The 25,862-nt window shown below is 35.8% G+C and overlaps 1 protein-coding gene across 1 annotated transcript in view; it reads left to right on the forward strand.

Moving 5' to 3' along the window:
- The window catches only part of CSMD3 (CUB and Sushi multiple domains 3), a 1,253,935-nt gene that overhangs the window by 1,096,263 nt on the left and 131,810 nt on the right, over nucleotides 1-25,862 (forward strand). Inside the window, exon 38 of the mRNA XM_044245069.1 lies at nucleotides 2,473-2,577. Within this exon, the coding sequence (XP_044101004.1) occupies nucleotides 2,473-2,577 (105 nt within the window). The remainder of the gene's footprint in view (nucleotides 1-2,472; nucleotides 2,578-25,862) is intronic.

The following is a 25,862-nucleotide window of genomic DNA, read 5'->3' on the forward strand; positions in this document are numbered from 1 at the left end:
AAGAGCTGAGCTTAATTAAAATAGAGATATAATTAGGAATATAAAAATCTCTCTCTCTTTTTAAAAGAGCTCCTAGAACTCTGATTTGGCCATTTAAATTGCTTGTTATAAACTATACACAGGGAGCTAAATTACAAGGTGAGAAGTTTGAAAGGCATTAAAGGTAATGACATTGAAATTGCTGTTTAAAACCTTATTATATTCTTACTATATTTATGTGATTATTTATTGATGCCTTTATAGTAATATTTTCAGCTGAGCTGTGGTTCAAGAATAATATGTGTGCTCTTAAATAGTTAAAATTTAGACAGTGCTTGGTAATTATGCTCTATCTACTCAATAGAGTGTTACCCAACCATTAAAATAATTTTAGAGACTGTGTAACAACATGGTAAATGTTACAAGGTACTGTTGAGTGAGAATAAAGAGAATATAAAATTATGTCTATGAAATTAATAAACTTATATAAAGTTAATATATACCCAGGTACCAAGACCAGAAGGCTTTTAAATTTGTTAAGGTTTTTAAAGGTAATTTATGCAATGATCTAACAGCTTTTCCAATGTATGAAAAGTGAAATCAAATTTTACTCTAATTTTAACTGTACTTTTTACTTTATTATACTTTTTAACTGTAGACGGAGGAACATAGCTTAACCACCAACTTCTTATTTTCAGATGTACTTGAATCAGTGTGAATGGTTTTAAGTTTTTAATAGATTTTAAAATAGAGTATGATAACCAGTTTTTCAGCATCACCATGGAGAAAAGGAAAGAAGAAATACCTGGAGTAGGAGTGACTTGGTTTAGTCATAGAAAGTATTTTAGATATAGATTAAGGTAGAAGTTTTTCTTGGAAGAAATCTCTTAACATTTTGAATATACGTTTGTGTAGAATAAATTGGAGGTATACTTTCTTTCTTTTTTTTTTTTTAAAGACTTTATTTATTATTTATTTGACAGAGATCACAAGTAGGCAGAGAGGCAGGCAGAGAGAGGAAGGGAAGCAGGCTCACTGCCGAGCAGAGAGCCCGATGCTGGGCTCAATCCTGGGACCCTGAGATCATGACCTGAGCTGAAGACAGAGTCTTTATTTAACCCACTAAGCCACCCAGGTGTTTCTACTTTCTTAGTAACGAATACAGCAATGACGATAATAAAAGTGACAACAACTATTGATTTACCAAGTGCTAGCTCTATGTGAGGCTTGTCATCCATTTCCTCGTTGGCTCTTTCTAGCAGTTCTGGTTCATGATTGAAGCTTGGAGAGATTAAGTTGCCTTAGTTTGTACAGCGAATGTGAGAATGAGACTGGAGCCCAGCTGGTGTGGCTCCGGAGCCAAAGCTCTCGATCGCTAAGATTCTCTAGGAGGCTAAGGGCAGGTCAAGTTTACGTCTATCTTCAGTGATTCAGTAAGGATACTATGGACAGATAACAGGTTGAAAACTAAAACAAAGCAATTATATGTTCTATAATGAATTAGTCCTGACTTCTTTTATAGAAGGATCAGTGAGTAGTTAAGGTCCACAGGGTTGTACAAAGTATAAAGTAACTGTTACAGAAAAATTTTGCAATGCTATCGAATAATATGCTATCTTAAAACAATTTAAAAAAAAACATAGAACTGACACTTATTTTTATGCTTGTCATTTGAAACTGCTTGAGTTGTAATCTTAAGGATCTTGAATTATTACTCAATGTCAAATGGGAAGTAATTGGTTCAAGCAGATATTTTATGTTTTCAACTCAGTAATCAAACAAAGTCAAGTTGATTTCCTTTAGAAATTCAGAAGTACATCATTATAATGTATTTGCTGGGAGACTTGGCTAACACTAGTTTATAATTGGGATTTTTCAAACACTACTTACCAGCTTTGCTGTCAGAGAATAAGATACATCAAGGTACTTTAAATACATAGAAGTAAGTACATAGAAGTAAGTAAGTAACTACATAGAAAAGCATACATAACATGAAATGCATATATAATATATTTGTGTGTTTTATATATATATATATATAAATATAATAAAAAGGACAATAAATAAATACAACCTCTGAATCCACACATAATCTTAAGTTACTATTCTATAAAAATTACCTGCAAACTTTAAAATTAAGTTTCCTGTTAGTTCATGCATGGAAAATTGAAATCCACATGAAATTAAAAACATTTATTTTAGGTGAACTGTAAAATTTACTGCTTTAACCAGCTCTTTGTTCTGCCTATTTTTAGGGAGCGCTCTAGAGTGATCCCAAAGTGATCCAAAGACTATCTCTTTGGAGATAGTCACAAACAATAAAATGAAAAAGAAATGTGGAAGATATATTTTTATCAAAAAATTTCTGAAAGAACATTTAACCAATATGTAATTTCAGTGATAATCTATTGGCTGATTAGTAGTTAACTGATTTAGTTTTACTGTAATCTTTATTATGTGATCATTGACCTGCCTTTTCAATTATCATTTCAGGAACAACAATACCCCATCTGCTGAATAGTACATCTAATAATCTATATCTAAATTTTCAATCAGACATCAGTGTTTCTGCTGCAGGATTTCACCTTGAATACACAGGTAAATGTAATATCATGTGTTCCTCAAGAAATTTAAGAACAAGTTTACATTTATTGTTAAATACTAATTTCTTGAATATAGAAACTAAATAGACTTTGTCAGAAGAGAATATTGTTTTATTTTTAATGATTTTGATGTTCCTCTCCAATTCATTCTATATAAAGTTTTATTTTCAACAGAATTTTAAGTGTTTTCTTTTCTTTTCTTTTTTCCTTTAAGAACACTGAAAATGAGATCTACCCTCATAATTTTAACACACAATACAGTAGTGTTACTGTTGGCACAATGTTGTGCAGCAGATCTCTAGAACTTACTTATTTTGCATAATTGAAACATTATACCTGTTGAACAGAAACTTCCCACTTCCCAAGCTTTGGCACCCATCATTCTACTTTCTAGTTCTAAGAGTTTGACTATTTTTATGTATTTATTTCTTTACTTTTATTATTATTTTTTTTGATCTGGCTATTTTAGATACTTCACATAAATGTTGTCATGTAGTATTTGTCCTTCTTTGTCTGACTTATTTCACTTAGTATAATGTGTACTAGGTTCATTCATGTTGTGGCCTTTGGCAGGATGTCCTTCTCTTTTTTTAAGACAATGGTATTACTTTGCATGTATGTACAATCTTTTTATTCATTTATCTTTTAATGGGCGTTTCAGTTGTTTCCTTATGTTGGCTATTGTGAGTGATGCCACAATGAAAATAGGAGGGCGGATGTCTCTGAGATTATTTCAAATATTTTGTAAATATATTCAGATGGGATTGCTAGATCATATAATAGATGTACTTTTAATTTCTTTGAGAAACCTCTGTACTGTTTTCCATAGTGCTTCCACCAATTTACATTCTCATCAACATTGTATCCAGTTTTTCTGTATCCTCACCAATACATATTTTTTTTTCTTTTTTCTCTAAGATGTATTTATTTCTTTAAGAGAGGTGGAGAGAATGCATTAGTGTAGGGGGGTGAGGAGGGGAAGGAGAGAATCTCAAGCTGCCTCCATGCTGAGTATGCAGCCCAACATGGGGCTTGAGATCATGACCTGAGCCCAGATCAAGAGTTGGTCATTTAACCAACTGAGCCACCCAGGCACTCCAACATGTAATTTTTTTAAACAAATAACAACATTTTATAGTTCTCAAAAGCAGACATATCCTAACGTAAAACTCCAGGTTCTCTTTTTTTTTTTTAAAGATTTTATTTATCTGACAGAGAGAGACACAGCGAGAGAGGGAATACAAGCAGGGGGTAGTGGGAGAGGGAGAGAAGGCATCCCACCAAGCAGGGAGCCTGATGTGGGGCTCGACCCTAGGACCCTGGGATCATGACCCGAACTGAAGGCAGATGCTTAATGACTGAGCCACCCAGGTGCCCTAAAACTCCAGTTTTGAGTATTTATGCACTGGATAACATAGCACCAACATTCTTAAAGCAGATCATCAAGAAATATAAGAGAAATAAACAGAAATGCATTATGAAATTGACCAAAATTGACCCAGTACAGAAATTCTACATAGAGCAATAATCATAGGAATAATATAGAAAATAATTGTTTAAAAGTACCTGACAACATACACACACGCACACACACACACACACACACACACACAAAATACCAGGTCCAAATGGCTTCACATAGAAATTTGCCAACCTTTAAGGACAGGTAATCCCAATGCTGTTTTAATTATTCTGTCCTCTGTGGTATATCATAGGTTCTCATAATACATTAGAAAACTACAAGCCAAACTCTATGAATACGATGCCAGCATCCTATTTTTTCATTTCATTGAAATTTAATTCACACATAACATTGTGGTGTTCTCGAACTTATGCAATGTGTTGATTTGATATATGTATTTACTGCAAAATGATTACACAATATGGATAGTTAATACCTCCATAGCTCACATAATTACCTTCTCTTTTTTTCTTTGTTCTTTTGTGTGTGTGTGTGTCTGTGTGTGTGAATACTTAAAATCTAGTCTCTTAGCAACTTGCAAGTTTATGACACAATATTGCAAACCATTGTCACCATGCTATATATTGGATCCCCAGAATTTATTCATTTTATAACTAGAATTTTATATACTCTGACTCATGTCACCCCATTTTTTCCACCACTCATCTCCTAGCAACCATCTTTCTGCTCTTTGTTTCTAAGATTCAAGATGAATGAGTCTTTTTTAGATTCCACACACAAAAGAGATATTTGTTTTCTCTGTCTGACTTATTCACTTAGCACAATGCTCTTAAGGTCCATGCATGATGTTGCAAATAGCAGGATTTCCTACTTTTTCATGAGTGAATAACTAATTTTTTATTTATATACCACACTTATTTATCCATTCATTATAGATGGATATGTAGGTTGTTTCCATATCTTGACTATTGTGAGTAATGCTTCAATGAACATGGGAGTGCAGATATATCCTTGAGATCCTCATTTTATTTCTTTTGGATGTATACCCAGAAATAGAATTGTTGCATTATATGATATTTATACTATTAATTTTTTGAAGAACCTCCATACTCTTACCCATACTGGCTGCACCAATTTTTGTATCCACCAACAGTGAACAGGGATCCCTTTCCACCACATCCTCAGCAATATTTGTTATCTCTTGTCTTTTTGAAGACAGTTGTTCTAACAGGTGTTAAGATGGCATCTCAATTGGGCTTTTGATTTACATTTCCCTGGTGGTTAGTGATATTAAGCATCATTTTGTGAACCTATTGGTAATTTATATTTCTTCTTTGGAAAAAATTATCTATTCACATTCTTTGCCTATTTTTTAATCAGATTGATTTTTGTGTTTTTTTGTTTGTTGGTTTTGTTGTTGTCTTGTTTTGCTATTGAGTTACATGAGCTTCTTACATATTTTGGATATTAACCCCTTATTAGATACATAATTTGCAAATATTTCCCCCATTCTGTAAGTTGCATTTTTATTATTTCTTTTGCTGGGCAGAAGATTTTTTTTTTAAAAATGATTTATTTATTTTATCTTAGAAGGACAGTAGGAGCAGGGGTAGGGAGGGGCCGAGGGAAGGAAGAGAGACTCTCAAGTAGACTCTGCACTAAGTGCAGAGCCCAACACAGTGCTCCAACTCATGACCTTGAGATCATGACCAGAGCTGAAACTGAGAGTTTGATGCTTAACCCACTGTGCTATCTGGGAGCCCCAGAAAATTTATTGTTTTAATTTAATGTAGTTCCACTTATTTATTTTGTATTTGTTGCTTGTCCTTTTGGTGTCATATCCAAAAAAAATTCAATGCCAAAGCCAAGGTCAAAAATATTTTTCCCTCTCTTCTCTTAGGGCTTTTATAATACTGGGTTTCATTCCAATTCTGAATAATTTTTGTGAGTAGTGTAAGATAGGGGTCCAATTTCATTCTTTTGCATATGGGGATTGTGCATCCCCATTTATGGGGATAAGACTATACATTCCCCTTGAGTATTCTTGGCTTCTTTGTCAAATGTTAGTTGGCTGTACATGTGAGTATTTATTTCTGGGCTCTCAATTCTGTTACATTGGTGTCTGTGTCCATTTTCATGCCAGTACAAGACTGTTTGATTATTATAGATTTGTAATAGTTTGAAATCAGAAATAATGATGCCTCTAGCTCTGTTCTTTCTCAGGATTGCTTTGGGTATTCAGGGTCTTTGCAGTTCCATGAATTTCTGTCTATGAAATCATGCCATTGGAATTTGACATGAATTCTGTTGAATCTATAGGTGGCTTAAATTTGGTTAAATTTGTTCCCAAATTTTACTGTTGTTACTTTTTATGCTATTGTAAATGGTGTTATTTTCTTTCTTTTTTAGACATTGTTTTTAGTGTATAAAAACACAACTAATTTCTGAATGTTGATTTTTTATCCTGCAACTTTCTTGAATTGTTCATTAGTTGTAATAGTTTTTGGTGGAGTCTCCAGGATTTTGTACATATAAGATTGCATCATTTTCCACTATAGATAATTTTACTTAATATATTTGGGTGGTGCTCTATTGTTAGCCGCATATATATAATTTTATTTATTTATTTATTTATTTTAGAGAGAGAGATTGAGAGAAAGAGAGCAAATGAGTGGAGGGTGAAACAGAGGGAGAGAATGAGAAAGAATCTCAAGCAAACTCTGTGCTGAGTGAAGCCCAACATGATACTTGGTCTCATAACCTGAGACAAAATCAAGAGTCATATATTAACTGACTGAACCACCAAGGCATCCCTATCTGCATATGTATTTATGACAGAGCTCTTAAGCTTGTATTCCTTCTCTTAATCTTCTAGAGCCAGGCCCTATATGAACAACTATCTTCTGCTTTTCCAAGGGTGGTGCTAAATGCTCAGGTCTGTTGTCCCTTCCAGGTCCACAAATTTGGGCCAGCTTTCTACACATGCTCACCAGCTGTCTAGAAAAGCTTTGCTCTTGTTGTTGTTGAAAGCATACCCAGGACGTCAGCCATTGCATAATGGGGTATTTAGAAGAGGCACCAAAACACTGCAGATGCCCATGGTCCAGCTGGGGGAATCCACAGGTGGTGTCCACCCACTGGTTCATGAACAGGTCTCCTGATGGACATAATTAGTACAATCTACATTCCTTTCATCTGTACCTTTTTGAGTTCTGGCTTCTCTTTTCCCAGATTCTCATAGGCTTAGTTTTTCAGGTCATAACTCAATGTGGAAGAGGCAAGAGAAAGTTGGGCCTCTTTACTCTCTGGTAGCAACCTACACAGCTGGGAAGGTCAAGCACTCACTCACACATTGCCACTTTCCACAACAAGAGAAATCATGGGTCAATCAGGGATCTCTTAGCACTGAGTTTTGTTATCTCGGGAGTGATGCAGATAAAGTCAATTTTTTCCTCTTACCCTCAGAAGTGTGTCTAATTTTGACTTTTTTGTTGTTGTCCCATGGTATTTTGTACTTCTACCAGACTCCTTGACTCCCATAAATGGTCTTTTATTCATGGGTGATTGTGTAAGTCAGTGTTCTCCAGAAGCTCCTAAACTGTGGCTCCGAGTAGCTGGAGTCATTTCAAAAGCACAAGTTCAAAAAAGGCATTTTCAGAGTTCACAGCCAGGACCAAAGTCTATACTCTTATTACCTGGTACACTGGTAGGCGAGACTTCTCCTGGATTCCTCAGTATATTTTCTGATGACAAGAAGCAAAGACAAATAGGTTTGTTGCCAAGTTCTCAGGTCTATGGAACTGTTTCTGACTCAGCCACCTAGGGGCTGGTCTGTCTTTTCCAAATGGCTCTTCTCATTCTTGTACTGCACTGGGATTTCACCATATCCTACCTGGATCTCACATCTCCCAAAAGGCACATACTTTCTCCCATTCTTTTTTTTTTTCTTTCTTTTAAATTTAGTTTTATTTTTACAATGTTCCAAGATTTATTGTTTATGCACCACACCCAATACTCCATATAATACATGTCCTTCTGAGTCCCCACCACCAGGTTTACCTAACCCATATCCTCCTCCCCCCCAAAACCCTGTTTGTTTCTCAGAGTCCACAGTTTCTCATGCTTCGTCTCCCTCTTCAGTTTCCCCCAATTCACTTCTCCTTTCATTCTTCTAATGTCCCCCATGATATTCCTTTATGCGCCACAAGTAAGTTAAACTATATGATAATTGACTGTCTCTGTTTGACTCATTTCACTCAGCATAATCTCTTTTAGTCCCATCTGTGTTGATACAGAAGTTGGGTATTCATCCTTTCTGATGTAGGCATAATACTCCATTGTATATATGGACCATATCTTCTTTATCCATTTGTCTATTGAAGGGCATCTTGGCTCTTCCCCCAGTTTGGCGACAGTGGCCATTGCTGGCGTGAACACTGGGGAACAGTTGGTCCTTCTTTACACTGCATCTGTATGTTTAGGGTAAATACCCAGTAATCCAATGGCAGGGTCACAGGGTAGCTTTATTTTTAATTTCTTAAGAATTCTCCACACTGTTTTCCAAAGTGATTGCACTAACTAGCATTCCCTCCAACAGTGTAAGAGGGTTCCCCTTTCTCCACATCCTCTCCAACACTTGTTGTATATTGTCTTGTTGATTTTGGCCATTCTAACTGGTGTAATGTGTATCTTAATCTTAATTATCTCCCTGATGGCTATTGATGATGAACATCTTTTCATGTGTCTGTTAGCCATTTGTATGTCTTCTTTGGAGAAGTGTCTGTTTATGTCTTCTGCCCATTTTTTGACATGATTATCTGTTTTGTGTGTGTTGAGTTTGAGGAGTTCTTTATAGATATTGGATACCAGTCCTTTGTCTGTAGTGTCCTTTGTGAATATCTTCTCCCATTCCGTGGGTTGCCTCTTTGTTTTGTTGACTGTTTCCTTTGCTGTGCAGAAGCTTTTGATCTTGATAAAGTCCCAAAAGTTCATTCTCACTTTTGTTTCCTTTGCCTTTGGAGACATGTCTTAAAAGAAGTTGTTGTGGCTAATGTCGAAGAGGTTACTGCCCATGTTCTCCTCTAGGATTTTGATAGATTCCTGCCTCACATTGAGCTCTTTTATCCATTTCAAGTTTATCTTTGTGTATGGTGTAAGAGAATGGTGGAGTTTCATTCTTCTATTACATAGCTGTCCAATTTTCCCCGCACCATTTATTGAAGAGACTGTTTTTTTTTTTTTCCACCGTGTGTTTTTTCCTGTTTTGTTGAAGATTAGTTGACCATATTGTTCAGAGTCCATATCTTTGCTCTGAAACTGTTCCAATGGTCTATGTGTCTGTTTTTGTGCCAGTACCATGCTGTCTTGGTGATCATAGCTTTGAAGTAAAGCTTGAAATAAGGCAATGTGATGCCCCCAGGTTTGTTTTTCTTTTTCAACATTTCCTTGGCAATTTGGGATCTCTTCTGTTTCCATACAAATTTTAGGATTGTTTGTTCCAGCTCTTTGAAAAATGCCAGTGGAATTTTAATCGGGATGGCATTGAAAGTATAGATTGCTCTGGGCTGTATAGACGTTTTAATGATGTTTATTTTTCTGATCCATGAGCATGGAATGGTCTTCCATCTTTTTATGTCTTCTTCAGTTTCTTTCAGAAGTGTTCTGTAGTTCCTTGAGTACTGATCCTTTACCTTTTTGGTTAGGTTTATTCCCAGGTATCTTATGGTTCTTGGTGCTATAGTAAATGGAATCAATTCTCTCATTTCCCTTTCTATATTTTCATTGTTAGTGTATAAGAAAGCAACTGATTTCTGTGCATTGGTTTTGTATCCTGCCATGTTACTGAATTGCTGTATGAGTTCTAGCAGTTTGGGGGTGGAGTCTTTTGGGTTTTCCATATAAAGAATCATGTCATCTGTGAAGAGAGAGAGTTTGACTTCTTCATTGCCAATTCAGATACCTTTTATTTCTCTTTGTTGTCTGATTGCTGTTGCTAGGACTTCTAATACTGTGTCGAACAAGACTATGTTGAACAAGAGTGGGCATCCTTGTCGTGTTCCTGATCTCAACAGGAAGGCTGCAAGCTTTTCCCATTGAGGATGATATTCACTGTGGGCTTTTCATAGATAGATTTTATGAAGTTGAGGAATGTTCCCTCTATCCCTATGCTCTGAAGCTTTTTAATCAGGAAAGGATGCTCTATCTTGTCAAATGCTTTTCTACATCATTTGATAGGACCATGTGGTTCTTCTCTCTTCTCTTATTGATTTGATCTATCACATTGATTGATTTGCGAATGTTGAACCACTCTTGCATCCCAGGAATAAATCCCACCTGGTCATGGTGGATAATCTTTTTAATGCACTGTTGCGTCCTATTAGCAAGGATCTTGTTGAGAATCTTGGCATCTGTATTCATCAGTCATATTGGTCTGAAATTCTCCTTTTTGATAGGGTTCTTTGCCTGGTTTGGGGATTAGAGAAATGCTGGCTTCATAAAAAGAGTCTGGAAGTTTTCCTTCTGTTTCTATTTTTTGAAACAGCTTCAGGAAGATAGGTATTATTTCTTACTTGAATGTTTGGTAGAATTCTCCAGGAAATCTGTCAGGTCCTGAGCTTTTGTTTTTTGGGAGGTTTTTGATTACTGCTTCAATCTCGTTACTAGAGATTGGTCTATTCAGATTGTCAGTTTCTTCCTGATTCAGCTTTGGAAGTTTATAGATTTCCAGGAATGCATCCATTTCTTCTAGGTTGCTTAACTTATTGGCCTATAACTGTTGAAAATAATTTCTGATGATTGTTTCTATTTCCTTGGTGTTAGTCATGATCTCTCCCTTTTCATTCATAATTTTATTAATTTGAGTCCTCTCTTTTTTATTTTGGATTAGTTTGGCCAGTGGTTTATTGATCTTGTCGATTCTTTAAAAAAAAAAAAAAAACAGCCTCTAGTTTCGTTGATGTGTTCTACTGTATCTCTAGTTTCTATCTCATTGATCTCTGCTCTAATCTTGATTATTTCCCTTCTTGTGCATGGGGCTGGCTTAATTTGTTGTTGATTTACCAGTTCTTTCAGGTATAAAAACTGCTGGTGAATTCTTGATTTTTCAGTTTGTTTGAGGGAGGCTTGGACGGCTATGTAATTCCCCCTTAGGACTGCTTTTGCTGTATCCCTTAGGTTTTGGACTGATGTGTCTTCATTCTCATTGGTTTCCATGAATTGTTTAAGTTCTTTGGTTTCCAGGTTGATCCAAACATTCTTAAGCAGGGTGGTCTTTAGCTTCCAAGTGTTTGAATTCCTTCCAAACTTTTTCTTGTGGTTGAGTTCCAGTTTCAAAGCACTGTGGTCTGAGAATATTCAGAGAATAATCTCAATCTTTGGTATCAGTTGAGCCCTGATTTGTGACCCAGTGGGTCGTCTATTCTGGAGAAATTTTCATGTACACTTCTGAAGAAGGAGTATTCTGTTGTTTTGGGGTAGAATGTTCTGTATATATCTGTGAGGTCCATCTGGTCCAATGTGTCATTCAATGCTCTTGTTTCTTTATTGATTTTCCACTTGCATTATCTGTCTGTTACTGAGAGTGTTTTTTTAAGATCCCCTACTATCAATGTGTTCATATCGATATGACTCCTTATCTTGATTAACAGTTGGTTTATGTAGTTGGCTGCTCCCGTATTGGGGCATAAATATTTACAATTGTTAGATCTTCTTACTGGATAGACCCTTTAAGAATGATGTAATGTCCTTCTTTATCTCTGACTACAGTCTTTAGTTTGAAATCTAATTTATCTGATATAAGAATCACTAGCCCAGCTTTCTTTTGAGGCCCATTAGCATGAAAAATGCTTCTCCATTCCTTCACTTTCAGTCTGGATGTATCTTTAGGTTCCAAATGGGTCTCTTGTAGACAGCATATGGATGGGTACTGTTGTTTTATCCAATCTGCAACCCTTTGCCATTTTATGGGAGCGTTTAGGCCATTCATGTTGAGAGTGATTATTGAAAGGTATGTTTTCATTGACGTCATGTTGCCTGTGAAGTCCTTGTCTTTATACATTTTCTCTATAAATTTCTGTTCTGTGTTACTCCTGGGTTCTTCTTTGATAGAACTCCCCTTAATATTTCTTGTAGTGTCGGTTTGGTGGTCACATACTCTTTTAAACCTTGCCAGTCTTGGAAGCTCTTTTTCTCTCCATCCATTTTGAATGTCACCTTTGCTGGGTAAAGTATTCTTGGCTACATGTTCTTCTCATTTAGTGCTCTGAATATGTCTTGCCAGCCCTTTCTGGCTTGCTATATTTCTGTGGACAGGTCTGACATTATTCTGATGGACCTTCCTCTGTACATAAGGAATCTTTTCCCCCTAGCTTCCCTCAGAAGCTCTTGTAAAATCATTATTCACCAGTCTCACAATCAAGTGCCTCGAGGTCTTTCTAGACTTGTTGATCTTGGGGGATGTTCTTTCTGCCTCTAGGACATGATTACCCAGATTGGGAAAATTTTCATCCAGAATTTGGTCAACTATATCTTCTAGTCTTCTGTTTTTCTCCACCCCTTCAGGGATCCCATTAATTCTGACTTTCGAACGTTTCGTGGAATCATTTATTTCCCTAATTCTGTTTTCATAGTTTCTAAGTTATTTCTTCAATGCCTCCTCTTGATCCTTTTTCTCTGTCAGTTTGTCCTCTAGATCACTAATTCTATCTTCTGCCTCAGTTACCCTAGCTGTTAGAGTATTTAGATTAGATTGGATCTCATTGATAACATTTTTAACTTTTTCCCAGGCACCTTTCACTTCTGTCCTTAGAGATTCTATGTTATCCTAATGGTTTTCTCCAACCTCACCATTGCCTAGATAATTTGTTACCCTGAATTCCCTTTCCAATATACTGTTTATGTCCCTATCCAATAGTTCTTATGGAGAGGGCACAATCTCTGAATTTTTCCTCTGTTGAGTGTCCCTCCTTCTAGTCATTTTGGTGAGAGGTGCTTGAGGGGATGTATCAGCTGAATATATCAACCATGATCCAGGCAAGGTGCACTCTGGAAGACTTTGGAGCTATCAGAAGTCACAACCAAAAAGAAAGAAAAAAGGAAAAAAGGGAAAGAGAGAGAGAAGGGAAGACCCAGCCAGAATAAGCCCCCAAAGTAAGATGTATAAGGTATACAATAAAAATGGAAAAACAAAAAGACTGACAAAAGTAAATGACAAGAACAATAAACCCAGCCAAAATGAACCCCAAGGACAAAATTTATATAATACCATAACAAAAATAAATACACAGAAACACTGACAGCAGAAAAAGATGGGAGGGTGGTTATAAACCCTTGATGTGGGCAAGGAAGGTTATTTTGGTTCTTCCTGGGTGTATCTTGATATCTTTGTTAAAGGACTCAACTTTCCAGAGATAAAGGGAGAATAATACTGGTTTATATGTAGGGGTAGTATTGATTAGGGAAAGAGAATTACCTTGAAGTTTATACGTATATGTGTGTTAAAAAAAAGATAGAAAAGAAGAAGAAAAAAACAGGTATATGTATGAAAAAATTTCAAGATAAAAGATCATTATGGAATATGCTGTATTAAATCTCTAGTTGTTAATGGTAAGTAGATTAAAAAAACAAAAAGAACAAGAATAGTGAGAACAAGTTAAAAATAAAGTTTTATCTATGAAATATAAAGGTTTTAGGGCAATACCGAGGGCTTATTATATTGTTTTCTCCTGATGTTGGGATTTTACAGTTTTATGGGGACCCTAAGGTGGTTGTCCTCTTGTTCTTTTGCCTGGCTTTCTGGGGGAGGGGCACCTGCCTCATTGTTTTTCAGTCAGTCTTGCTTGGGTTGAGTCCTCCTGCCCCTATGAAGGAGCTGGGCTCTGTGGAAACCAGTTTTTCAGGCTTTTGTTCTCTGGAGGTTTTTGTTCTTTGGTGGCTTTTTGCTGCTTTTGGAAAGCAAACTGCACCCATACCTCTGCCTCAGAGAGAAGCCTCAGTCTTCTCTCTTCTGGGTGGTCCAGAATACACAGACTCCCCCTCTGCAAACTCTATTGAACTGTGCAATGTCCCACAGGCAGTGCACGCCCCCAACCACTGTCTCAGGGGTCACCGGAAGTGCCCACTTGTCTTTGCACCCTGTGCCACTAAAACCGTGAGTGATAATGGTCCAGGGAGCCTGTTTCTGGTGATTGCCTTTTCCTGGACTGCAGTCTGGTGTCCAGACCTCAGGGTTGCTCAGGTCACAGCCAAAGGATCCCAATTAGAGACCTCACTGAGTTCCTTCAGGCATGGGCTGGGAGTGTCCAAACTCCCGGCCGGTCCTAGAGACCACCGGCTAGCATCCACACAGAGCTCTCTCAGGCTCAGGTGGGGAGTATGGTTCAGACCCTGGTCATGCAGTGAGCACAGAATGCAAAAGGCTGTGGTTCTAGAGAACACCCACCAGACTTCCCTCATTGGTGGGGAGTGGTGAGAGTGTGCGCAGCCAAGCGGTGGTGCAAGCTTCGCAACCCAGGAGCTCAGGGACCTGATTGGAGACTCCGCCACACTACCTCTGGTACGGGTTGTTGCTGAGTCACTGGGTGGTTGCTGGGTGGTGGCTGTCCTGGGTCCATGGGCTTAGGCCTGGCCCCTGACTGCCCAATTCCACCAGTTACCCCTTAAGATCTTTTACTCTTCTTGAGTGCTTTTAACCATACTCCAATTTAATGCTGGTCCCCAATCACAGGGCACTTTCATACTGGTATATTACTTTCCAATGGCATATTACTTTCCTCCCCCTTCTGTTTATCCTCTGATATCAGTCCGAGCATTCCCCCTCTGCTTTACCTCTCCACTGATGTCTTCTATCCCTGAAGAGATTTAGAAGTGTGTAATCCTACATCTTAGGCTGATTTCATGGGTGTTCACAGTGTTCTGGTAGATACTTCACTCGGTTTAAAAAACCGGTTGAAACAGAGTCTCCTACTTCTCTGCCATCTCACCCCTATTCTCCCATTCTTTAGGTTACTTTTTGCCCTGTTGATCATTTCCTTTGCTGTTCAGAAGTCTTTTATTTTAATGTTGCTCCACTCGTCTATTTTTGCTTTTGTTGCCTCTGCTTTTTTGTCATGTCCAAGAAAACATTACCAAGACCAGGGTCATGACATTTTCCCTTGTGATTTCTTCTAGGAATTTTACATTTTCAATCTTATCTTTAAGTCTTTAATCCATTTTGAGTTAATTTTTGTATATGATGTAAGATAAGGGTCTGTTTTTATTCTTTTGTTTGTGGACATCAGTTTTCCCAATATCATATGTTGAAGAGATTATTCTCTTTCCCTTGTGTATTTTGGCATTCTTGACAAAGATAAATTGATGTGGGTTTATCAGCTGGATCTCTAGATTCTCATTCTATTCATTCATCTGTATGTCTATATACCATTACCATTACGTTTTAATTATTGTAGTTTTGTAATATATTTTGATATTGGGAAGTGTGATGTCTCCAGTTTTGATCTTCACTCTCAAGATTCGTTTGGGTCTTCTGTGGTTCCATATAAATTTTAGGGTTATTTATTTACCTAATTCAATAAAAAATGCCATGGGGATTTTGGTAGTGGTTGCATTGAATCTGTAGATAACTTTTGGTATTATGGACATTTTGACAAATTTGTCTTCCAAACCATGAGCATGGAATATCTTTCTATTTATTTGTGTCTTTTAAAATTTCTTCCATCAATGTGTTATAATTTTCTGAATGTAAGTCTTCATTTCCTTGGTTAACTTTATTCCTTAGTATTTTATTATTTTTAATGCTACTGTAAATAGGATTGTTTTCTAAATTTCCTTTTCAGATAATTTAGTCTTAGTGTATTGAAGTATTAGAGATTTCTGATATTTTGTATAGCAACCTTACAGAATTTGCTGTCCTGTGGAGTTAGGGTTTTTTACATATAAGACCCTATCACCCGGAAACAGATACATTCTCTTCTTCCTTAATTTGGATGACTTTCTTTTTTTTCTTGCCCAATTTACCTAAGATTCCAGTGCTGTATTAAATAGAAGTGGTGAGAATTGGGCATCCTTGCCTTGCTTCTGATCTCAGATGGAACGTTTGAGATTTTTTTGTTTGTTTGTTTTTACCATTGATAGCTGTGATATGATGATAGCTGTGGGTTTTTCATGTATGGTCTGTAATTTTTCAAGACACATTCCATTACATCAAATTTGTTGGGAGTTTTTATCATAAAAGAATATTGTATTTTATCAAATGCTTTTTCTGCATCTATTAAGATAATCATATGATCTTTATCCTTTAATATGTTATTGTAGTATATCACATTTGTTTGTGTATGTTGAACCATCTTTGCGTCCCAAGGGGAAATTCCATTTGGTCATAGTGTGTAATTCTTTTGATGTCCTGTTTAATTTGGTTTGCTAGTATTTTGCTATGGATTTTTTATCAGGTATGTTATCCTGTAGTTTTCTTGTAATATCTTTGACTATAGCCATCAGGGAATTGCTGGTCCCAAAAATAAATTTGGAACTGTTTCCTCTTATTTAATATTTTGAGAGTTTGAGAGGGTTTAATGTTAATTCTTTAAATGTTTTGTAAAATTTACCCATATAGTCACTTGTTCCTGCGCTTTACTTTGCTGGGAGGGTTTTGGTTACTTATTTAATCTACATATTCATTATTGTCTATTGAGATTTTCTATTTCTTCATGATTCACTGGGTAGATTGTATATTTATAGGAATTCTTCCATTTCTTCTATCCAGTTTATTGGTGTGTAATTGTTTATAGTAGTCTCTTTTTTTTTTTTTTTTTTAAGATTTTATTTATTTATTTGACAGACAGAGATCACAAGCAGGCAGAGAGGCAGGCAGGCAGAGAGAGGAGGAAGCAGGCTCCCCGCTGAGCAGAGAGCCAATGTGGGACTCGATCCCAGGACCCTGAGATCATGACCTGAGCCGAAGGCAGCGGCTTAACCCACTGAGCCACCCAGGCGCCCCTATAGTAGTCTCTTAAGATCCTTTTTATTTCTATTGTATCAGGTGTAATGTTTCTTCTTTCATTATAAGTATTGTCTAATTATAAAAAGAACTGGATTCTATAGATATTTTGAACCTGTAATTGGACTAAGTGACTTTTCTGGTGACAGAAAATGTACACTAATTGTCCAAATCTTTAAAAAACTTTCAGAGACAAAAATGGCTTTTGTGCCTTAGTTAAAAACAGATAGGAGACATATATGATTTTGTTTTTGTTTTTGCTATATTATATTATCACAAGTGTAATGGGTGATTATTTTGGCAATTTTGGATTTATGCACTCTCTGTCTACAATATAATCTCCAGGAAGACAAGATCTACCATTAATGCAAGACCATGTCCATTTAGGAAATCCTTTTATCTCCCACACTAAGCATAGCCCTTGAATTTTATGTTGGCTGTGGTATAACATCTAGAAGTAGAAGATAAATATATAATATTGGCACATATTTTTTTTTAAAAGATTTTATTTATTTATTTGACAGACAGAGATCACAAGCAGGCAGAGAGGCAGGCAGAGAGAGAGGAAGGGAAGCAGGCTCCCTGCTGAGCAGAGAGCCCAATGTGGGACTTGATCCCAGAACCCTGGGATCATGACCTGAGCCAAAAGCAGAGGCTTAACCCACTGAGCCACCCAGGCGCCCCATATTGGCACATATTATTAACATCAGTAAACTTATACTGATGCTAGTGTTCATTAAGGCACTTAATACCTTAATCTGTGCACATTTTGTACTTCTGTTGGCTTCTGCTGCCTGATGATAACACCACTAGGTATTATGTCCTCAATATCATTTTTCCAGGCCACTCTATCCATCACTGTAACATCATAACCTGCATTGGAAATTCTGATAAAATAGAAACTCCCTGTGGGAAGGAACAGAGGCTGTAATGATAGACATGTGCTAAATAAATACTGGTTAATTGGTTTGGAACAAATTTGTTTTTGGTTTATTTTGAAGTTCACTTTCCAGCTATTGCTAATCTCAGATATAACAAGTCTTATCGCTATAATGTAAATAGATGACAAATCAGTAAAAGAAGATTCAATCATTCATTCTTCATTCAACCATAAATATATGGAACGGCTGCTATATATCAGACAGTATGCTCAACATGGAAAATGCAAAGATAACTATGTCACCATCTTCCTTTGGGAAGATCACAGTCTGGTAGAAGAGACAGGAAGGTAAAGCATTAACATGGTGCTGTAAATGTAGCATAGAGATATTTATGGTAGAGAACAGAAAAGTGGAAAGTAATGAGCTCCATTAAGGAAGTTCAGGAAGTACTTTAAACAGTATTTGACACTTCGGCAGAGTCTTAACAAGTAAACGGATTTTGCAGTTAGACGAGAGGGATTCTTTTTTTTAGCATGAAAATTTCATGTTCAGACAAAGCTATGACATATGGCACATTCAGGAGAAGTACACCTGGTTCAGTAGGACTAGGGTGTAAGTTCTGAGGCAGCACTAGGAACTGTCTATTTCTGTAGTCAGGGCTATCCCTAAAAGGTGTAGGATGTCATTATCAGAAATTGACTTCAGTATTGATAACACAGTTTAAAAGAAGCACATGTTTTGATAGGTATTCATAATATAGATTATTAAATTATCATACTAAGCAAAGAAATTGAAAAAAAGTTTTTTTTAAGTTTCTCATATACAACTTTAGCTTTTATAAAATGTTTTGTTGGATGCCAAAAATGTCCTTTATTAGTATAGGATATATAGGATTGTTAAAATTTAATGGTATCATTTGACGATTATTCATATTTTTTTCAGATGATTCTTTTGATTAGAAAGTCTTTTTTTTTTTTTTTTGAGATTTTGTTTATTTGAGACAGAGAGAGAGAGAGGACAAGCTGAGGGGAGGGGCATAAGGAGAGGGAGAAGCAGACTCCTTGCTGAACAGGGATCCCATCTTGGGACTCAGTCCCAGGACCCTGACATCATGACCTGAGCAGAAGACAGCTGCTTAACCAACTGAGCCACCCAGGTGCCCTTGGTTAGAAACTCTTAATTATGTTCAATAAATGAAGGAAATTGAGTCATATCCCATTCAATAAATAATAAATATTAATAATACGTTGGAGTTTGCTTCTTAGAACAAATAATTGAGAGTTTGATCTTAAAGGAAAACAATGCCTAGTGGACTTAAACTCACATATTTAGGTCTTGTAAACTAACATCTTTCACAGAAAAGACATACTAGAAATATAATCTAAGCATTTTAAATCATGATCTCTAATTTAAAAACTAGATTTGAGTACCTATGTCAAGAAGGATTAGAAGGTAAATGAGATAAATCTCTGTTCTAATCAAGTGTAAACTTTACTACATGAAATGTGTTTTTTGCCCTATTATTTGTAATTATTTATCCGACTATGTTATGAGTTATTTCTATAAAATGAGCAATCAAGGAATGCTAGGATTTTCTAAGTTAGTTGCCTGGGTCAAATTTAAGAATGTGGCAAAGAATTTACCATTGGTAATGAATGAGCATAGAACAAATGATGTGTAGTTGTATATATTATATATGCAGTTGCTTTAAAAAATACGTGTCCTCACAGGCATTTAGTTTGTTAGCTTTGAGTTCACATAATCTGAAGTAGATAATCACAAAATGATGCTTTAACTTCAAACAGATCCCCAGATACTTCTTAATAATTATTAGATATCTTGATTCTCCACCCATAAGAAAAACAAAGAAAAATGTTTGGTACTGTATGTAGGCAATGTAAGGACAATATTAACATTTCAAAAATCAAAAAGTGGAGTTCTATTAGAAAATGATAAAATGACCAGCAAAACTTGTAAGCATTTGTTGAGGGCCCTTAACTAACACATCAAATTATTTGCTGGATATTCTCTTTTAACTGGAACAAAATTCTTAAAAATTTCCTGGATTAAAATAAATATAATAAAAAAATACCAGTACTACAAAAAGTACGTGAAGTTATAGTAACACATTAACATTTATCAAATTGTAACAATAGAAGTAGTTAAACTATTCTCAAGATAGAAAAAGACCTTTCTTTATGTAAAAATTAAATAAATCATCACTCAGTAGTTATACTTGGTAATGTTGTCACGTAAAAATGCCTCAGTTCCATGTGCTGCTTTTAAACAAGCCAGTGAATCTAAATTTAAATAGAAACTATAAATAGATGAAGTGTAGAGAAATAAATCAGAAAAATTTATAGAGAATGGGAAAAGCGGGGTAGGGGGACAGATAAAGAGAGGGGAGAAAAGAGAAAATGACCCAATTAGTGGATGGTCATAAGATCTGTGCCAGAGAATGCCTGATGTTCTTTTAATTGATTAAAAGCCTGTGTGGCTCAGTGGTTAAGCCACTGCCTTCAGCTCAGGTCATGATCCCAGGACCCTGGGATCAGTCTGAAATCAGGCTCCTTGTTCAGCAGGGAACCTGCTTCTTCCTTGGCCTGGCACTCTCCCTGCTTGTGCTCTCTCTCTCTGACAAATAAATAATAATAAAAAAAAATCTTAAAAACAAGATTTTTGGAATATTCTCCATGTTTTCTAATCTATTGTCTGATCAATAAGGACACTTCACAATACCGATTAAGTGTAAGAGAATGGTGGGGAGGTCGAACAAGGGAATTTAAGTCCAACTTTATAGAAATAAAATGACTAATAACTTATGCTCTAGTCTCGAGGACAAATTTATGAAACAAGCTATGGCAGTAGTTTTGGCTGCCTGTTGCTAACAGATTGAAAAGCAGTTACAATACATTTTGTGGATCAAATGCTGCCTAGAGCAGCTGTGGTTTTGTTACGGTGTCCAGCAGGGTAATCTCAAAGTGTGTGTGATCACTCAGTACACACTTGAATACATCCCTTCCAGAAATGCTGGAGAATACACCCAAGCACAGTGGCTTTTTTTTTTTTTTTCAAATAATCTGTCTTGTCTATGGAGAGGGTACCTTAATTTCTTTCTTCCCTTAGTGAAGAAAGATTTATTTTGTAGTAATGCAATGATCTGACCACTTGTGGAGGTAGGATATATTAACTAGACATAAAAATTTTAATGAACTTTATGGTTTCAGAAGCCCCTCTAGTAGTGGCCTCCTTAAGATGAATCTATTTTTTTAATGACTATAAAGACTACATGAAAAAATTTAAATCTAACTTTTGATATTTAGAAAAAGCAAAATGCTTAAGCAGTTGGGTACTAGGAAAATAACGTGTCTGTGTGTATGTGTGTGTGCGTGTGTGTATGTGTGTGTTATAAACAATGTAGTTATATTAACTTTTCTCCATTGAGAAGACATCTATTTTGCTGCACATTTTTGGTATTTCATTTCTGGAAGCCTCTACAATAGGAGTTCTGCCCACAGGGTAACATAAGGAGGGAATCACAATGGGGAAATAATGGTCTCATAATCACATTACCAATACCAGCAACAGATGCAGAAGACATTAAGGTTTGCTATAAAAAGGACAGATTTCATATTTGTTTGTTTTGTTTTTAACCAAGAAAGTAGACTCTTCCTATATTCCTAAAGGATGATTTTAAATAGTAAAGGTTTCGGGAAACATGGCAGGTGTTCCTCTGTCTTGGGAAATAGAAATTTGGCTGAGATTCCTTCCAGCAAGTGAGTATATTCTTTGTCTGGTTTTCCTACTCACATATGAGGCTTTTAGAAAACAAATTCTAGATTATCCAGTGGCATAATTTCTAGGCAGATATGCCTTGATTTTTATTTGCTTGAAAGGTAAATTCTGACAAATAAGTTGATTTTTATCTACAATGCTCTTTTCCTCTTCGAACTGGAGATCATGACATTTTAACTTAGGAGCACCTGACTATTATGATTATGATTAACATCAGACAATTCTGATGTTCCTTGAGCCCATTCTATTCTTCCCATGTATTCTTCCCATGCCTTGATCTCATTATTTCTAAGGCCCATTTTGATCATTTCATGTCATTGTTTTCTATTACCTATGAAAGGCAACATTCTTTAGCTTCCTACTTCAACAGTAATTTTATATGTCATTTTTTATCACATGTATTTTGTAATATTTCCCTATTTAATCAAATTAAGTAATTGTTTGTTTGCTAGATATGTCATGTGTTTCCTCTTTCCATTCATTTCCTCCATCTGAATGCCCCACATTTCTTCTTTTCTTGCTGTCCAACTCATAATTTATGTTTTACCCTAAATCCTAACTGATCTTATCAGTTCATTCTAGAAGTGTTTTTCTTCTTTTTCTGGATTCTGATATCATTCTCTTTCACTCCCTCAATGCCTATGTATTTACTAATTCAGCAAATATTTACTGAACATTTGTGGGTCAGGCATAGTTTGCATTTGTGAATGAAAAAGACAATATCTTCTCATCTGGGAGCTTATAGTCTAGCAGGTGAGGAAAAAAAAGTGGAAAATATAATAAATTATTAAGCTATAGAGCACTTCAGAAAGTGAAAATTCATAGAAGATAGATGGGGATACCTGGGTGGCTTATTTGGTTGAATGATGAGTCTAGGTGTCATGATCCCAGGACATGAGGTCGTGATCTCAAGGTTGTGGGATCATGTCCTGGAATGCGCTCTGCACTTGATGGGGATTCTGCTTAAGATGCTCTTCTTCTGCTCTTCCTCCACCCAACTCCTTCTCTCTCTAAAAATAAATAAATAAATAAATGATAAATAAATAAGTAAATAAATTATATCTTGGAAAAGAAAGATAGATGAAGGGTTGAAGGATCAGAATACTAGGGCTTCGGAGAGGATGTTTTGATGGTCATGGTAGACCTTCAAGAGAAGGTGACATTTGAGCACAGGTTGGAACATGGTGCGAGAATAAGCTTTATTGATGTGTGAGGAAAAGATGTATTGGGGATAGCCAGAATAAACACCCTAAAACATAAGTATGAAGAACAGCAAAGAGGTGAGAGCAGGAAGAAATGAGGTGATTGAGAAAAGGAGAGATGTGGTCTTGTAAGCTATTGTAAGGATGTAGTTTCCCCCTCTAATTGAAATGGGACTCACTAGAAAGTTTGAGCAGAGAAATGGCATGCTCTGACTTATAAGGTAGTGTGGTAGTTTGCAATTATGACTGTTTAGGTAATTGATTTTAATTTGCATTCTTGAAGTATTTTTCAATGAATGTTACGCTACTTGAGGACAGTGTATTTTATATCATTTATTTCTTATATTGTGCAACACTATGTTGTATTTTTGTATTTTCATCCTCAGTATTTTCTAGAAAATTGAAAAAAAAGGTAACTACATTTATCTAAAGAAGGTAATTGTAAATTTATGTAGTTATACTAGTTTGAATGATTGTACATTATGACTGGCTGATATCTCAAGCAGCTCAGAGTTCTGATAGCCAACAAGCTAGTTGCACCAGCCATGTCAGTTTCTAATAGGTTGTTTTTGTTCATTATTTATTAAAGAAGAAAGAATGGCCTTAAAAACAAAACAAAACGAAACAAAAACTACATTTTTAAAGTGAGAAAATAAATTGTTTTTGTACCACTTCGTTTTCTTCTGTGTTAGTGTATATTTTTAAAGAAGATTTCTATATAACTGGGCTAAACATTTTCGTATGCTTTTGCCTTTTAAAATATTTGAGGCAAATTTCGTAATTTGGTGAATACTGATATTTGAGGCTCACATTTGCTTGTCTATCCATGATAGTTTTCAAAGTGTGGAATATCTGTAGTATAAGCAGCCATTTTTATGAGATCAAAAACTAATGATGTATTGTATCGTGACTAACAGAACACAATAAAAAGAAAAAGAGCCATATAAACCATAAGCATTTGAATGACTGCTTACGTTCTTTGACAAGAGCTTAACAATACTTTCATCATGATTATTGTAATCATTATATTGTTATCATTATGTCATCAGAAAGTTAACATTTTTCTAAGGTTTTATTTATTTGAGAGAGAGGGAGAGAGAGAGCATGCACCAGTGGGTAGAGGAGCAGAGGGAGAGGGAGAAGCAGCTCCCTACTGAGAGTCCCACTTGGGGCTCCATCCCAGGACTATGAGATCAGGACCTGAACCAAGGCAGGTTGCTTAACTGACTAAGCCACCCAGGTGCCCCAAAAAGTTAACATTTTTTTCTTTCAAGTGTTCAATATATGTCAAATACAGTATAAATATTTTATAGATATATCTTTATTTAATTTTCCCAATTATCTTGAGGCAGGTACTATTTTTAATTCTATTTTATAGGTAATAAGCTCATATCTACATATTTTTAAAGTCAGTAAATAGTAGAGGTAGATAAACATTTCAGAGAATTTGATACTGGAGCAAGCAGTTCTGATCACAGTATTATAGTCCTCCTTATAGTTTCTTCCCATAATTTTCCATCTCAGTATTTCTTTCTAAATATAAGAACAAAACCACTTGTGTATGCATCAAATGTTTGTCAAGTACTTACTAATTACCAGCTATAATTTCTAGGTGTAAGTGCTACAAATTTCCATAATATCTAGCCCTAAAATCCTGCAGACTAATTGTAAGGATGTGCAAATAAGTGCAAAATTACAATGTAAACTTTTTTTGTATTGTTATGTAAGTTGGTACTTCTGAGATAAATGTGCATTACAGTCATTGAAGTTTCATTAAACAGTCTAGATAAGGCCCTACCCTAGAAGTTCAAGTCAGTGTTTCTGAGATTCAGCCACACATTTGCACTTTCACCACCCTTCCAAGATTACTCTCACAATCACAGGAATATGAGGACATCTTGTATAATTTAGGGGATTACACAAAGAAGGTAGTGATCAAATCTGTTAGGGTTTACTGACAGCGGAGTGAAGGAAAACTTCACCAAAGGATGAATAGAAGTCTTACTGGCAGGAAAGAATGAAAGTGTTGTATGGAATTAGTTTGGTACTTTGAAGGGACCTCTTGAAATGTAGGTGGATATAAAAGCATTTATTCTAGAATCAGACTTCAATTCCTATCTTGACAATGCCATTTGATAGCCATGTACACAAGGCAATTCCTCAAGTTCCTTAAAAACTCAGTTTCCTAATATGTGATATGGGATAATGATAACACCTAATCTGAAATATTTCTTCAGAATTAAATGAGATCATCCATGTGAAAGTGTTTTTCAAAATGCCTGGTCCATAGTAAACTCTCAATAAAGATCATCTTCTACTGCTGATGAGACGAACCCAATGTGGCTATAATTGTCAAATGGTATTTTAAGTGCTGAAAGATTAGATTAAGGAGGCGACAGATACTTTCTTGGAGACATACTCAAAGATTTCAATTTGTAGAGTAACATGTTTACTTTTGAATTTTTGAAGGACCCTTCTATTTTGGAAAATGGAAAATGCACTGCAGGAAGAGAATAGGCCTAAAGCAAGGGATTGCAATAGTTTACATGAGAAACTCTGAAGTGGGTTATTATGGTTGTGTAAAGTTTATGGCTGGTTAGATGTTGGAAATGAGAGGGAGGGAGGAGTAGAGAACGGTTGTTAGGTTTCTGGTCTTTTGTTTTGGTTTTTATTTTAAATCATATCACTTCCTATAATCACAACCTTGCTTTATTCCTTTGGAGAGCTGGACTTTTAATTCTTTAGGGTTTTTCTTTGATTTTTTAGATCTTAGCTATTGAATTAAATAAACCAGGATCCACAGAACCACTTTTATTTATCTGTAGTAATTAGACCTTACAACTTACAGTGGGATCTAGGAACCAAAAGTATTTCCTAATTTAACTAGTGGTAACGTCAGTATTAAGTACATAATTTAAAGAATGAAATTCGTATAGAAGGCACATATAGTGCTTGCAAAATATGAAAATATGGCAAATGGATATTACA

This window comes from Neovison vison, chromosome 4 (assembly GCF_020171115.1).
Source record: "Neovison vison isolate M4711 chromosome 4, ASM_NN_V1, whole genome shotgun sequence".
In the NCBI taxonomy this organism is placed as follows: domain Eukaryota; kingdom Metazoa; phylum Chordata; class Mammalia; order Carnivora; family Mustelidae; genus Neogale; species Neogale vison.